Source organism: Centruroides vittatus, unplaced genomic scaffold (assembly GCF_030686945.1).
Source record: "Centruroides vittatus isolate TY-2023 unplaced genomic scaffold, ASM3068694v2 contig_1159, whole genome shotgun sequence".
NCBI lineage: Eukaryota > Metazoa > Arthropoda > Arachnida > Scorpiones > Buthidae > Centruroides > Centruroides vittatus.
Genome location: NW_027120745.1, coordinates 1,351,534 through 1,366,010, shown reverse-complemented (window position 1 = coordinate 1,366,010; position 14,477 = coordinate 1,351,534). Strand labels below are relative to the sequence as shown.

At 30.2% G+C, this 14,477-nt stretch overlaps 2 protein-coding genes across 3 annotated transcripts in view; one reads left to right on the top strand and one right to left on the bottom strand.

The window, feature by feature from the left end:
- The window catches only part of Larp4B (La-related protein 4B), a 193,235-nt gene that overhangs the window by 20,373 nt on the left and 158,385 nt on the right, over positions 1 to 14,477 (top strand). The window contains exon 2 of one of the 2 annotated variants that reach the window (XM_067276666.1): positions 7,426 to 7,628. The exons of the other annotated variant lie outside the window; for it this stretch is intronic. The gene's annotated coding sequence lies outside the window, so the exon portion shown is untranslated. The remainder of the gene's footprint in view (positions 1 to 7,425; positions 7,629 to 14,477) is intronic. 2 annotated transcript variants of the gene reach the window in all.
- LOC136980122 (KRAB-A domain-containing protein 2-like) lies at positions 6,242 to 6,796 on the bottom strand. The gene has a single exon (XM_067276166.1). The coding sequence runs from the start codon at positions 6,794 to 6,796 to the stop codon at positions 6,242 to 6,244; it is 555 nt and encodes a 184-aa protein (XP_067132267.1).

Here is a 14,477-nt window from a genome sequence, read left to right as displayed (position 1 = left end):
TATCTCCTTAATTGTGTCCATAATACTAGAGCAGTGTGTGTAGGCCCTTTTTTAAAATTTATTTTCATGTTTTTATTTTAAAAATACATAAATTATTTGTTTGTAGAACTTTTAAATACATAAATCACTTGTGTTTTGAATTTTATAAATTTAAAATTAGCAGTTTTAGTTCTATCATTAGAACTTAATTTTTTGTATTTTAATATGTTTTTAACCTGAGGCAGACCTCTGAATGGGGTAGAAAATGTTTGTTTTGATTAAACTGGTGCTGGAAAAGTGTGTAATGTATAGTGTGATTAGACTGTACCATCTGAAATGTTAAAATGTATTTTTTAAAATTTTACTTCATTGTAGTTATAATTATAAAATAAATTAAATGAAAAAATGGAATACTGAGAGCAATATTTGAAACTTCATATGTGGAAGATAAAAGTACCTATTGAATGGCAAAATTTTTTTATCTCGCTTCATTTGTTTTACTTATATAATAATAATAAATGCTAAAATAAACTCAGAAAAAATAAAATAGGATATCCACATTAAAATTATCTTCTATAATAAATTTGAAATAATAAATCTTCTATAATAAATTTGAAATAATAAATCTTCTATAATAAATCTTCTATAATAAGTCAATCACTTGCAATTATTTGCTGTGGAGAACTCTAAGCTTAGTTATATATATTCACTAGCAGGTAGGCCCAGTGTTGCTTGAGCAAAAGTAATGATAGTGTAGGATATGCACGTGGTGAGTGATTCACAATGGAATATAACACAAAATTATGTTCTCGTCACCCGTGTTTATTTACTTTGCAGGATTCCTTTACACTTCCGACACTCCTCGTTTTTACAATAATAACCCTTTCCACATATAATTCCGGCAGATGCTCGGATAGGATCGTTATGCGACCTCGCGACAAAAGAATATTCAGCACGTTACAAAATATAAGGACTAAGACTAGTTACTTAAAACTACTTATATGACTAAAAAAGATAGGGAAGAAAAGATAGACAATAGGATAGTTGGAAGTATGATAGAAAAGAATGGGTACCCAAAGTGTCGACGATCTTGGGGTGATGGTTGCGAATACTAGATTGATAATTTTCAGTGTTGTTGATTTTGGACGTCTCTCCAATCCTCCCAATAAAGTTTTTCGAAGTTCCTATATCAGAATATACTTCAGATTTCTCACGAACGTTGGCTTAGGCTTACCGTCCTTTGTCCTCCAGTTGATGCTAGAACAACCTGGAGGTCTTCACAATACGTCCTGTCCCTTCGACGTCTCAGTCAAAAAAATGACCTCTCCTCCTCCACTTAGCCCCCAGGCTACCACCTCTTCTTTGTATTCTAATTAGGTCACCCCCATTTGAACAGGGAAGGGTTAGGGAAGACAGAAGTTTCTAGAAAAAGATGGACAAAAGAACTAACGAAGAGGAAGAAAATGGACTAAATACTAAGAGTAATATATACAAAAATATACAAAATAAGGCGCACGGCCACAATAGTAAAGATTAAGATTATTACATTATTGTCACAAAAGAAAGAGAGTAATTTCATCAACAAACTAAGTATTGCTAAAGAAAGATCAAATTTGAAAATCGAATGTTCTAATATTGTTCGATTTTCACGTCGTGTTCTGATTATATCGTTCGATTTTCATCGAATGTTCTAAAGAAGAAAAGTCGAGAAAAACCAAACTAATCTGTTTAAATTTGAAAATCGAATATGCTCTAACATATTACTCTATTTCTTTTTTTTTCTCCAGTGCCCGTTTCTTCTCCATCTGCGTCTTGCACGTTGCTTTCTCTTAACACTTTTATTGATACGTAACACTTTCATTGTTGATGGAACTGTTAAGCCTTAATCCTGTCCCTCTCCCCGTGGGGAAGAATTTCGAAAAATTCCTTCATAGTGTGCGTTCTTGTGATGTAACCTAACTATGTACCAAATTTCAACTTTCAACTCTTAACCGTTTGGGCTCTGCACTGATTATTATTATTATTATTATTATTATTATTATTATCAACTCGTCTCGATTATGTATATAGATTAGTGAAAGCAGAATGAAAAATAATAATTTAATTTTTTTATTAAATATTTATTATTAATATATAATTAAATATTCATTGTGAATTTGATTTTCACTTATTTTGCAAAACATGGAACAATGAAAGGACCAGTCATGTGAACTATAGAAAATGTAATCAAAACAAAAGGGCAGCAGATGATGACAAATTTTTTTAATGTTTACTTCATCTGTTTATTTGTTGAAAGAAAAAATTCAAAATTAATTCTAATAATGAAAAGAATATACTTAGAAAGTATATTATTTGTAGCCACTGTGTTATACACTATTAATTTCTTTTTCTGCTTTTCACTAGTGATTCACTTTCTGTATGAACTAAGCTTAAATCTAAAACATTAAAATTATTTTTTATTTGATTTTTTTGAGTTTATTTTAATAGTTATCATTATATTAATAATTTCATTCGATAATTAAAATACAAATGAAGCAATCGATAAAAGAAGTTGTGTCTCTTGGTAACTAACTTGTTCAAAAGATGTGCTTCTTTATATGGTAAAGACTTGATGGATTGTAACAGTCAGACCATCCAATAGAACACTGAAATTCTATTTTGTTCATCCAAGTACTGTTTAGAAAATATTGTGGAAATTTATTTTATTGTTGTGTTTTAACTCAAAAATTATTAAATGACATTTTAAATTTTATACAAATGTCACTTTAACATAAAATGAACCTTTGCACTGTAGAGTTTAAAAATGAAGCAAAATGGTAATGAATCATTTCAGTTTCATTAACAAAATGGCATAAAATAATGCTGTGGTTATGTAAGCAAAATGAAATGTTGCCAAATCAAGCTAGGGCAATTGTTTTAAATTACATGTACTGTACAGTACATATATATAATTATTTTTAGTCATCAAAATTTACTTTATGATGATGAAAAGAACAAGGAGTTTATAGTTTATTATAATGGCATCACATATCTTAACTGTAAGTGTTTTGAAGTGACATCATTATATAAATAGGAGATAATTATTGAGAGTTTAACAGCTTTCAAGATACAAATTCAAATAGGAATGTCTAATGGTAATATAATACGGATTGAATTTACAGAAAATGAATTATAGAGAACTAAACATGTATGTGTTTGTGTTTTTTTTTTTTTTTTTTTGGTTTTATGAAAATTGCAATAGCAAATGAATAGGTCTGAGGTACATGAAGGAAAAGCTGTTTGATCAGTTTGTAAGTACAATTTAAAATCAGCATATAACTTATGCCCATTCCAAATTGTCTTTTAAACACAGATATTCTACTAGTTATCTACATTAAATCATCATAATTTTTTCAAGTAAGCCTTGTCTTAAGAATTTTAAAGAAACATAGTAAGCCATGTGACAAAGAATTACTGTTATTTCTATTTTTTAAAACTCATCTTTTCTTAATTGACTAGCCTATTTAAATTCGATAGAAAATTGGGTGGTGGTATCTAACCATTTATTAGTTCAAGGATGGCCAACATACGGCCCGTGGGCCGGATCAGGCCTGCGTAATGGGTTTATGCAGCCCGCAGTTAATTTTTCAGTATTAGCTACTTAACTTCCAATAATTGGTCGAATGGATGATTTGTGATACTTCTTCATTTAAAAAAAAAACATTCCATTGTAGAGATTTACAACTTTTGTATTCGTCTGTTATAAATTTACACTATTTGAAGAACGAAAGACTCCACACTCACTGAAACTCATCTGCCATTCTGCCATGTCACTCTGTTCATGCTGACGTGTGACACAGAGCACTGCCTGCTTATCAACCTTTTTTTATTTTTTTTATTTATTTATTTTTTTCTCACTTGTACATTTCTTTGCATTGTAAAATGACATATTGCGCATGCATCAGGCACTTGTGTTCGAACAAACCTGACCTGCCGCCTGGGTCAGCGTATTTGTATTTAACATGATTTAATTTTAATATTTTGTTCGGCCTATGAAAAAATTTTTCTTTCCAATTTGGCCCAGGGACAAAAACTGTTGGCCACCCCTGTATTAGTTACAAAGTTTCTATTTGCTAATAAATTAAACAATCAGTTCAAACATAACCAACAACAAACTTATCATATACTAGCCTATGTTTATTTAACAATTAAACTTAACAATAAGTAAAAGATCAGTATACATTTTGACAACGAAAACATTGTTGTCCTCAGCTGTTTTTAATTCTATAACCTTTTTAAGCAACACATAACACCATTAAAAACTTCATTTTTTTAAATGGAACAATCTCCCTTATTTTACAATATTATATAAAAAACAAGATCAAAATATTCTAAGATTACCTAAGATAATATTGCTTATATATATATATATAAATTCCATCAGAGCATCCTTTTTTATGACTGCCCCTCCAGTAAGCATAAACATTGTGCCACATGTCAGTCTAACATCCACTATCACTATTCATTCCATTATTATTTTAATCTCCTTTCATATTTTTTCAATTCAACCTACCAACACAGACCATCTACATTACATTAATCCAACACTCTTTTTTAACATTTCATTATAACCTACTAATACAGACCTTCCACATTAACCAAAGTATTTGGATGAAATCTTTAATTTGATTATCTAAGATACAAACAAAAGACATTTGATATCAATGTTCTATTTACTTATTTTAAGAGATTAATTTTATGAATTAATTAATAAATTAAAACACAATTTAAGATACCGGTAGAGTGACTAGACCAGTGAATGACCATTTAAGGTAAAGATGCAGTTCAGGATCATTTAGTATGGCTACTATCTTTTCTTTATTAATGAGATGTAGTTTACATGTATGCTTGAAGTACATTGTTTTATGGAAAGATGATGCAATCTAAAAATATCTGAGTGTCTGAAAATTAAGCATGATATTATGAAGGCAAAAAACCCAGTAAGTGATCACCACCTGATTAACCACTGGTAGAAAGCTATATACAGTCATTTACTAATACAAAATGTCATCCATTACTCTTGTTCATTCACTGACATGACCTATAATTGTCTGTATTTGGCTATAATTTGACATATTAACTTAGAATTCAAATGAATGACTATGGTAGACATTCACTGATAGCTGGTCATTTACTGGTCAAGTTACCCTAATAGCTATATTTTTTCATATTGCATGAAAATAGAAACAAAAATATTGGAAGAGAACTGTATTGTAGTTCTTTTAAAGCAAAAATTTAATAACAATAATTATTTTTGAATTGTTTTGTTAGATAATGGAAATCAAAGTGATAATTTAATATTGGATATATTAAGTTTGTGGAACAGACTTTTTATTCCATTGTAATATTCTACATTTATAAAAAAAGATGATTCATGAATTAATTTTTTAAGTGATGAATTTATTTCAAACTGTTTAACAAATTATTATATAAAATTTGACCTTTTATATACCAATTATATACATGTGTTAGTGTGAATGACCGATATCCGGCAAATGTCGACATTCTCTGTTGAATGTCAGCATTCACACAGTCGTTTCGTGTATGTACGAAATATTTGCTAAATATCATTATTTCTCACTTACACCGGCAAATGTGGACATTCAGCATGCACTGATGGTGAATGTTGAATAAAAATATTTTTATTACTTTAAGACAAAAATGCAACTTTTTAATATGTCGAAATAGGAGAAAGCTTAAGTAACAGCACATGTAAATAAACTGTTGAACCTAAAACGAACAGTACATTCTAAATCATTAAAGAAAATAATACAAAAATAAACTTACACATAAATTATGTGATTAATGTTATACAATCTTATTTATTGCAATAATTTAAACTGTTATGGCAGTTTGAATTGCACAAGAGTCCCTTGCTTTTCCAACTGCATTTATTCGTGGAACATTTCTTTTTGCAATGATAGCGTGTATAGCCTTGCCCTCCATTTTTCGAATTAGCTGCAGCTGCTTCTCTCATTGATATTTCTTGAGAAGAAATCTCATCTATGGAAAGTAACTTTTCTTTACTAATTACGAACTGATTATGGGTATAAAGCTGCTTGAGGGTACCAGTTTTGTTTGCTAATTTATAAAAGTCCGAGTCTTCTATTCCAACAACAACTGCCAACACATTACGGGCATCTGTACGGCCATGGTCGACATCAGGGACTTGTATTCGTATGGTATTACCAATTTGAGCAGAAGGAAATTTTCTTTTTGAGGTTCATAACATTTTTATTGCTTGCAGTAGAAGATTCTCTTTCGTGGCCGCTCTTTTTATAGAAATAACTTCATGTCGTTCAGTCAGTGCTTGATACAAAGATGTGGTAGGATGCAGCTCCTCTTCAATATTTTCCTTTGAAATATGGTATTTGTTATGGCCATTGCTCAAATTTTCTTCAAAAGTATTAATAATTTCTTTGAGCTGTTCTTCGGTTTCAATATTTGCAATTTGTTCGCCAGGCAAAGATGATGATGCTGTGCCTCTTTTTGATTTAACGCCAAACACGGCTTCATAAGGACTTTGGCATATTCCTTTGTGATATGTAGTGTTCTTGGCAAATTGTACAAAGAGCAAACTGTCTGACCATTTATTTGTATTGTTATCGTTCATCCATACAGTTAACATATTCTGTATATCCCGATTGGCCCTTTCAACTGAGCCTTGTGTTTGACTATGAGGAGGCTTTCCATGAACTATCTTAACATCTTTCCACATAGCACATAGTTTGGATATGACTTGATTACAGAATTTCCTACCATTATCTGGATGCAACATAGCTGGGGCACCAGCTTCTCGGTTGTCATTTCGACCTCTGCCAAAGCTTATCTGTGCTTGTCGACATACACCGACGATTGTTCGAATGTATAATAATATAACTAAATATTTGGTCTATCACCAACGTATTTTGTATGTCTTGACACTCATCGGAGAATATAGACATTCTCTAATTTCGGTCTTTCACAGTAACATACATAAAGATTAAGCAAATTTTTTTGTTCTTCAAAATTAGATTATGTAAATTGATATCTTAATTTTTATTTTCTCTCTCTTGTCAGTTAGGTATTAAAATACACATAAAAGATGTAAAAGTACTGATATACTGTAAACAGTGTTGCATTTTTTTAACTTTTGATAATGATCAGGAATATTGGCTGAAACTAATAAAAATTTGAATTATTTTTAACCTAGTTTTTGCATTTTAATTAATTGTTTCTCTTGAAATGAATTGAATTTATCAGTTTTAAAATATTAATGGTGAAATAATTTGTTATTGTTTAATGTTATTTATAACTTAAAAAAAATGGCAAACCTATTTAAAAAGAATTAACAAGAAATATAAAAATTTTACTCATAGCATGTTTGAAATTTAGTTTATTTTCAATTTTAACTTTATTATTTCACAGAAAATACCTCATTGACTTCAAAAGCAACAGAAAAGACTAATTTTTCACATATGGATTATGGTTCAGAATATCGAGATTGGACGTTTTATGGAAAAATGAATTCCTGTTGTTCATTTTAATCAGAAAACCAAGTTAAGATGCTTGCAGTATATAAAAACAAATTCAGACTGATAATCAAGATTCAAGTTTGACTGGTGGCCAAGGTACAAAAAGATTGAAAATGCATAAAAAATATATAGATTAATTTTATCATCATTATGAAACTTGCCAGTTTTATTTATAAATTTACTTTAATGATGGTTAGTTCTATATTCTTTATAATAAAATGCTATATTAATTTTTATGCTTTTTCAAACTCAGATCATTGTATATGTTATAACTAAAATATCTTTGCCATCTACAAGTTAAAACTTGCAGTTATTATACAACTAAATACATGTTAAATCAAATTTAGCATTGTCAGATTACCCTATTCAGAGATATTCTTATGCCTGCAAATGGCAGTTATATTTAAATATTATCCTTTTTTGCTAAAAATATAAACTATGGTTATTAATGATTTAATGATAAATTAGCTTTTTATAAATTTATATAAATATTTTCAATAACTATTTTGAACTATTTTCCTATGAAATGTATGTAATACTTTAAAGGAGCATGTAACTTCTAGAGCAGAATGAATTACTATATATAATGATTTATAATACTAATATGATATATATATATACTAATAAAAATGATTTTAAATTAATACAAGTGAAGTATAAATAAATTGAAAAATAATGATGATTGAATGTTGTTAATAAATTTTTATTTAGTAGTAATTTGCTGCTTTCTTATTTCTTTTTCGTTAGAATATTTGAAAATATAATAATATACATTTGTATTTCCTGTTAATTTTAGGATAGCAATTCACTTAGAAAAATCCAGAATTTTTAGGGAATTTCATATTTGCTTGGAAAATTGGGAAATCCTGGATCTTTAGAAATTTATGAATTTTTTCTTGATTAGTTACTTCTTTAAGTAACTAGTCAAGTTTTACTAATTTTTATTTTTTAAATACTTTAAAATATAATCTCGTCTAATTGGAGAATTTTTATTAAATATTTAATTTTCTATCAAAAAATCTTTACAAAAGAAATATAATTGGTAACAATAATTGCTACTGTACATTACATTAAATGAAATAAAATTGGCTATAAACATCTACAACCATTGCTCAATGCAGATATTGCAAACACAGTCTGCTGCTTTCAAAAATGTACAAGCCCTCAACATATAATTAGCCCTCACACTAAATTACTATATTTTTCTGTACAGTAGTGACTCATACTTCAAATTTAATTCAGTCCAAGAAGCCATTTGGACTTCAAATTGTTTGAAGTCCAAAGCAATTTTTTCCATTACAAGTAATGGAAAGTGAATTAATCTATTCCCAAGCCTTAACAATACCCATTTCAATAAACTTAAAACAAATACACATAATTTAAGATAAAAATAACACAATTAAATGCTCTAATAATAAATTAAAACATGAAAGCAATAAATAAAATATGCAAAAACTGTATAATAAAATGAAAATTGCATTTGCTGGTCGTACACTTTGGCATCATAAACAGGGCTGCCATATCTTCCACACCCATACTGCTTTCATGCTTTGTGATAGGTTCCTTTTTCATCTTAGCTTTTTCAAGCCTTCCTCTTACTTCTTAGACTTGTTGCATACATACACTTCTTGGATACCATAATTACTAAGTAAAGGTTATACTGGGTTGAACAGAAAGTTTTTGCATGTTTTTAACAGCTCTTGTTACTTAACTTAATAGATGTGTAATTTAATTATAACAATTGTAAATTTTAACACATTGTTAATTTGAGATTATATTCTTTCTTCAAAAGCTTATTTTACACTTCAGTGCAGTTTTCATTCCATGCACAGTGTGAACTCTGAAACAAATTTTTGTCGAATTTGGCATTCAAAGATAGTCATTTGAAGTATGAGGTGTCATTGTATCAGTTCAGTCCATAAGTTCATGCGTATTTTTATCTACAAAAAAAGCAGCAAAAAATTTTAATTAAATTTTATTTCAATCTATAATGTATTCACCATTATTTTGTACAATTTTTTGCCATCTTGATGGTAGCTTTTTAATCCATCTTTGTAAAATGATTTCAGTTTTGAATCAAAATGTTTAGAAATAGTCTTTTTTACATTGTTCTCATCCTCAAAAGTTTTCCCTTTTAAAAAATTCTGCAAACTGAGAAAAAGATGATAATCACTGGGAGCAATATCTGGCGAATATGGTGGATGAGGTAAAATTTCCCAGTTGTAGCTATCAAGTTTCTGTACAGTTATTTTTGCAGCGTGTGGTCTGGCATTGTTATGCTGCAAGAGAACCTGCTTTCTGTTCACTAACAACGGTAGATTTTTTTTCAATTTTTTATTTAAATGCTCTAATTGCTCACAATACATTTGAGCTGTAATTGTTTGATTAGGTTCTAACAGCTCAAAGTGAATTACACCTGACATATCCCACCAAACTGACAAAAGAGTTTTTTTTGGATTCAACCCACCTTTTGCAGTCTGTTTTGGCTGCTTGTCGCGATCCATCCATTATTTTTTCTCATCACATTTTTATAGAGGATCCATTTTTCGTCTCCAGTAACCAGCCTACCAAGAAAAGGTTCTAAAGCAATACCGGATAAAAGAGATGTGCAAATGTTTACACGTTGTTGTCGGTTAGCTATTGACAGTTCGTGTGGTATCCATTTTCCTAGCTTTGAAACTTTTCTGATTTGTTGTAGGTGTCTACGAACAGTTCTGTGGGATGAATTTAAATGTTCCACAGTTTCATCAACTATTAAAGATGGTTCTGCTTCAACTGGTGCAGAGAGAGCATCATCATCAAAGTCAATGGATCTTCCAGTATGAGCCTTATCCTCCACACTAAAATCGTTGTTTCCAAATCTTTCAAACCACTTCTGCACAGTCCTTGCACTAATTACAATTTGATTATGTACAGTATTTATTTTTTTGGCTGCATTTGTAGCATTCTCACCACTTAAAAATAAAAAGTATAAAACATGTCTTTTATATTAGTTGGTTACTTCCATTTTAACGAAAATAAACAACTGAAATGTTCACAATTCTGAACAGTATTATATGAATGAGATCCAATTTAACACTTCAATGTAAAAATTATCACATTAGACTGACATTTTTAACAGCAAAACAAGATTTTTCTCAAGGTCATAAAAATGCACATGGACTTATGGACTGACCTGATATTTTCTAGAGTAAAACAACTGAATTTGTCAATAAACATCAGTTTATAGGCAGAAAAAGTATGTTTTACACTCACTAAACTATTGAAGCATGTTTCAACTTTGGCATACTATATTAGAGTGTCACATTTGGCACTTGTTGACTTTCTTGTTGTATTACACAGCTCTGCAAATTTCAACTAATAAAAAACTGTTTGGACTTTGAGATGTGATTTTTATGGATTTTTACTAACAACTATGGATACAACTAAAAATGATTTCTCAAATGTTTCCATCATGTAATGTTTTGATACAAAGGCTTTACAAAGTTTTGTCAAAAATTCCTAAAAGCATATTATATATACATGTATAATAGTGTTTTAATTTATTTTAACGCTGAAAAAATTACGAATTTCAGTTTATTATTAACATATATGGGTACAAAAATACAACATAAGCCACTAATTAGCTTTGGTGCTTATCAGTTCTGATTTTTTTTCCCTAAAACTGCATTTCGTGGATCACCTCTTATGTTCTTCATCTGGAATGTCCCTATGCATCATCCAACAGTAATCTGTCATCATACTGACATCACATCATCCATGGTATCTTCTTTCCTTCTGCTTAATGTCTTGATGGAATATTTTGCCCTGTTCTTCACTTACAGTCCCTAGATTTTCAGGAAAGTAATCCAAGGGCAAGTTCAGAAAGTGTACCTTGATGCTCATATTGCAGCCTAGTTCATGTACTTAATTAACAAGTTCTTTACTATTTCTTTATAATCGGGATCTTTATTTTTTTCTAGAAACTGAAACTCTTGCCTTAAATACAATCCAGGCATTCCTTTCTTTGTTGTTCATTGCAGAAAGTTCTGTCTGATATTAATTTCCTTATATCAGGTTTTTTGAATACACCTTCTTTTAGTATTGCTTTGGACAAGGCTGGAAACTTTTTACATTAATACAAAAAGCAGTCTCCATCCTTTGGTAAAGCCTTTATGAACTGTTTCATTAATCCCAGCTTAATATGCAGGGATGGCTGCTTCTCACAATATTCTTTATTCCAGGTTGTATCAATAATTGTGTGAGGACCACCATTTCCCCCCTCCAAAAATACCTCGATGTTAACATTTTGTGAACTACTGTTTACAACATTTGTAATATAATAATATTTACTTAATCACTTATTTTTACCTTTTTTTGATAATTATGTATTCGCATGAACTTTAATTGTATTTTAAACAACAACCGAAGTTGTAAGAGGAAATTTGCCTATTTTACCAATCTAGGGACTCTCCTCTTATAAATGTTAATATTAACTTAAAACGATTAGAATAAAACAGTTTATTATCCAAATCTCACAACATGCCAAGGGAAAAATGGCAAAGCAATCAATGAGTAATGATGAGAACTGCCCCAAAAACAAGATGAGTCACATCGACTCAATGATGACTCTACAAAAACTAGATGTCATTGCCAAATAAAAACAATAGAAAACAATCATCTCAGCTGCGATGACGACACTGCAAATAAATCGTCATCCGATGATGACACCACAAATGGATCATCACTGGATGACAAACCATTTCATGCTGGAAATATTTAAAAAGGAGAGCTCCAGCCTGATAAAGACAGTATCATTCTCATACTCGGAGAGAGACGGAGATTCTCACTAGTATAATTATCATACTTAAGACAGACAGTAAGTAAGAGCAAACTCAGGACAACAAACAAGAGAGAATAGACCAGAGGCAGTCAGACAGACACAGGACTTAAGCAGCCAGAAAGTGCAGTCCAGTCCAGACAGCACCAGAGCAGTACGAGTAAGAAAGAGCGAGAGGAAACAGGATCAAGTGATTGACCAACTGTTGAAATAGACGAAAGAAGACATCTTGTTTAAATGGTATGTTGTGAGTTGCGTAGTTCAAATACCCCCCGTTAGGTACCCTCCCTCGTTGTATAGATAAAGATAGGCGGATTTCCAAAGATCGGATTTGATAACTCTGTTCTGAACTTTCAGTTTTTTTTTTGCTAATAAATTCCTTTTAATTGATTATATCTGACTCTGTATTCTTCCTTTTGAGAGGCTCGTTCCTGGACTTCAGAGTGATTCTTACCCTCGCGCCTTAGTCATTTACTTCATCTCAATTGGTGGTGTGTCCGGTAAAACACACCTGGTGGCAGGACCCTATCAAAAACGTACGTAATAAAACATCTTGACGGCCCGAACTCCACAATTGTTTTCTAGGTTGCCATTGTTTCTGAACCCAATGCAAATTTCTGTCTCTACTGTCCCATTCAGAGAAAACATGGAAACTTGGTATAACCTGATTGCTGACATAATAACATGCACCTGATGCAGTGTGTTTGATTATGTGTATATTTTTAAATCAGGAATTCTAAATCAATTTCTGTGTTTTAAAAACGTAGGTATATTTTTTTTTAACAACATAAATAAATTATGGCTACTGAAATGTGCCATTAATATGGGTGTAAAATATGCAAAAAATGCATCAATTTATCCAATAAAAATAGTTTTGTAGAAAAACCTTACATGATAGAGAAAAAGCATATAAGGATCACATAAAAGTCAAGCAGTTTTTCCACTGCAGATCTGTGTTATCGGTGCTATACAAAAACTACAATGTAATCTTGATTCATTTTTATTCACATATAAGTTATATATTTCTTGCATTTAAGTAAGAATTGTGAAAAATTATGGCTTTATTTTAATCATGTAACTGATGATGGACACTTAATGCATTTGAAAACGTTCTTAATATTAAAGAATTTGTGCTGAATTTTGAATGGTTATTTATTTTTTGTTAAATCATGTAGTCTGTGGTGTAACTGTAGCAATTGATTTTCAATAAAACGTGCAAGCAGAATCTGATGTGACAGTTTTTTGTTAAGATTAAATAACATCTTAAAGTTTCTTGAAAAAATAAATTTGAATATTTTATTTGTAAGAAAACTTTTTCAGCAGACCAGTCAGAAAATAATAGTTTAATTGTTTGGTGCAATCAGTCCAGATCCTCTGACAAAATTTTATTTCATGGTACTCTCTAGACTAGCAAACAAAAGTTTTGGCATGGAACTTTTGAGTTGAAAATTAAAAACAAAACAGAGGCATCATCCCAGAACTAAAATTTGTCTAAGCAGGAACTAATCCATTTATGAATGCATTAGGTAACAGTGCACTAATCTGTTTGGTATGAAAATAGATTACTTTGCTATTTATTATGAAATGTTAGAATTTTTGAAGAAATGTAGAATTTAAAGTCAGACTAAGCACTGTATTGCATCATTGTTGCATCATATAAGCATCACTGTTCATGTTTGCATTGGTCAAATAACATCTAAAATAACTAGCTGTATGTGATTCTTTATATAAAATTAGATTAAAGTAGTGCAGTTGATGTTTATCATTGATGAAAATCATTTGCACTATTTTCTTTTCATGAGATTTTTCGATATACAGTGGAAACTCCTAAATCAATTACTTTTATATTTTTTCCATCTCTTCAAAATCATCATTCTTACACAGTTCTATAGAAATAGGTTTGAATTTTTTAGATGTCGACCACCATTATTGTATGACTTGTACTTTGACCAATCATGGCCTATTTATGCCATAGAAAACACTCCATATGTTGGTCAAATGCATACACTTTTGTTTTTGGAATTAGAACTGTCTTGTAATTGAAAGCTTTAAATTTATAGTAAAAATTTGCTCTTAACATTAGTATTGTAAAGAATTTATAGTTTTTTCAATAAAAATTTGTCTAT

Coding starts and splice junctions, on each gene's coding strand:
- LOC136980122 (XM_067276166.1), bottom strand. CDS start 6,796: ATGTTGCATCCAGATAATGGTAGGAAATTCTGTAATCAAGTCATATCC.